This window comes from Myotis brandtii, unplaced genomic scaffold (assembly GCF_000412655.1).
Source record: "Myotis brandtii unplaced genomic scaffold, ASM41265v1 scaffold426, whole genome shotgun sequence".
Lineage (NCBI taxonomy): Eukaryota > Metazoa > Chordata > Mammalia > Chiroptera > Vespertilionidae > Myotis > Myotis brandtii.
The window spans coordinates 150,303-152,815 of record NW_005366314.1 but is presented as its reverse complement, the minus strand read 5'-3'; the positions used below and the strand labels follow the sequence as shown (position 1 = coordinate 152,815).

At 59.8% G+C, this 2,513-nt stretch overlaps 1 protein-coding gene across 1 annotated transcript in view; it reads right to left on the bottom strand.

The window, feature by feature from the left end:
• Positions 1-1,597: 1,597 nt before the first annotated feature.
• GZMK (granzyme K (granzyme 3; tryptase II)) overlaps positions 1,598-2,513 on the bottom strand; it is a 6,974-nt gene continuing 6,058 nt past the window's right edge. The window contains exon 5 of the mRNA XM_005874164.2: positions 1,598-1,990. Coding sequence (XP_005874226.1) covers positions 1,821-1,990 — 170 coding nt within the window. The 3' untranslated portion in view covers positions 1,598-1,820. The remainder of the gene's footprint in view (positions 1,991-2,513) is intronic.

Below are 2,513 nucleotides of genomic sequence, written 5' to 3'. Positions count from 1 at the left end.
AGGTGAGGGCGCGCCTCCTCTCCCGCCGCTCCTGTTGGTCGTTACCCGTGGCGCCTCCTTTCCCCGCACCCACGGCTGAACCCCCTCTCTGACCCGGACCTCAGAGCTGTTCGCAGCAGATGCAGCCAACCTCGGGCCTGGGCCCTCACTGCCCTCCCGGCGGGTCCTGTGACTCTGCTCCGACTCAGGGATTTAACTCCCCCCTTCCCGGCCTCAGGACCAGCTCCAGCTCCGTGTGCACGTGCGCTGCCTCCCGCGGGCCCGGCCGATGGCTCAGCCCAGGAAGCCAGCAGCACCCCTTCGCGGGGGGAGGATGCGAGGCGACGGGGCGGGGCTGTCAGGCTAGAGGGGCTGATATGACTCAGCAAACGACCCAAGAAGCTCACATCTGTCAACAGGAAGCGGCGTGTGGCCGCGTGAAAGTGGGGCTGAATCAGTCAGGACGCGGGCGCCCAGTGCCGCCGGCCTGCGTGTGGCCTGGACCTCATAGGGCCGCATGCGATGGCTTTCCAGGTGGGAATCCTGAGACACTGGAGGCCTCTGCAGAGGCTGAGCCTTCACCCTCTCCTCCCTCTCCCTTGTCACACATGCCGCGTCCACACTGAGAGCTCAGGCAGAGGAGGGCCTCGCGCACCGAGAGCCGGTCTCCGTGGATGAGACCTTCCTGAGAAGGTCAGGCTCCGGCCCGGCCGGTGGCTCAGTGGGTGAGCGTCCACCTATGACCCAGGAGGTCAGGGTTCGATTCCCGGTCAGGGCACAGGCCCGGGTTGCAGGCTCCATCCCCAGTGTGGGGCGTGCAGGAGGCAGCCGATCAGTGATTCTCTCTCATCACTGATGTTTCTCTCTCTCCCTCTCCTTTCCTCTGTGACATCAATAAAAATATATTAAAAAAAAAAAGTCAGGCCCCAGGGTCTGCTCTTCACCCACCACCTCTGCCAACCACCAATCTGCTCTCTGTACCGATGAGCTGGTCTCTTTTGTTTTATTTATTTAAGATTCCACGTAGGAGAGAGATCGTGAGATAGTCACCTTTTCCTGTCTGGCTCATCTCACTTAGCATAATGCCCTCGAGGTCCACTCCTGCTGTTGCAAATGGCACCATTTCATTCTGTTTTATGCCTGAATGATATTCCTCGTGTGTGTGTGTGTGTGTCCATCGCAATTTCTTCACCCATGAATCCAGCGATGGACACACACGCTGTCCCGTGTCTTGGCTGTTAACTAACCCTGCAATGAACTTGGGGTGCACAGATCTTTTTTGAGGTTGTGCTTTCATATTCTTTAGATAAATACCCAGGAGCGGAATTGCTGGGTCGGGTTCTGAGGAAAAGGTATTTTAAGTTTCCTATTTCGTTTAACGGCAGATGTTTTTGTTCATTGCTCTGAGTCCCGTTTGGAAGAGGGTCTGAGTAAGTATGCGGTGAGTTGGGATTCACTCTCACTCTGAGAGCCCAGCTCCGGGAGCTGCAGCGCAGGCCTGGTCGGCGGCGGAGCTGCCCTGTTCCCTCACCTTTGCCCTGTGGGGACGGGGGCACGGGGACATGTCATTGGCTGGGCTTGTTCCCACGACAGACAAGCAGAGCGGCGTCTACCCTTTATTCAGACCGAAACCAGCAGCGTAGGCACACACCAGCGAGACGTGGGACAAAGGACTCCGTTCCATAACCAAGGCAGTCCTAAGGGGCTGGGGGCCCTCCCCAAGCCCCACGTTAACCGCATCCAGCGACATCGGACGATCAAGTTGGCCTGTAGAACATGTTCTGGGGGAAAAAACAGACACAGAAACAAGCAGCAGGCGGGCCGAGGCACGAAGCGCAGCCTCATTCCGCAGGAGGGCGGGGGAGCTTGCGTTGGATCCAGGCCTGGACCTTCCGGGTGAGGAGGGTGTAGACCCCGGGTTTCTTGGCGTCGCCGCACTTAAGGCCTCCAGAGACCAGGCCGGAGAAGGCGCCTCCGCAGACCAGGGGGCCCCCGGAATCGCCCTGCGGGGGAAGGGACACGCGCGGGTGAGAGACTCTCCATCGCCCCCTGCCGCAGACGGTGGCTGAGTCATCGGGGTTCTCTGGGTCCCGAGACACCCCCTCACCCATGCAGGGCGCCTGTGTCTGTGTCTCTGTCCAGGCCCACGGTTCTGTCTGTCTGTCTGTCCGTGTCCCTGTCTACATCCGTTGGTAATCAGTGGCTGTTGAACCTTATTCATCAAGGAGTGGGCGGGCGTAGAGTTTGAAATACTGACATGAAAGGGGTTTTTAAACTGAGTGTCCCTGTGGGCCTGAAACCAAGCTGCGGGGAGGAGGGTGTCGTGCCTGTGCTGGGCAGGGCTCTGGCTTCTGTCCTGGTTTCCCGCCTCCCATGGCTGAACAGAGGGCTCTGCGCACGCACAGCACGCGGGGAGGACTTGCTCAGGGGGCTGATGCTCGAGACTCGCTCTCACAACAGAACCTGTCCCTCAGATCTGTCAAGGCAAGTGACAGGCGCAGGCTGCCTCGGCCCTGCTGCCCCGCCCCCGCCGC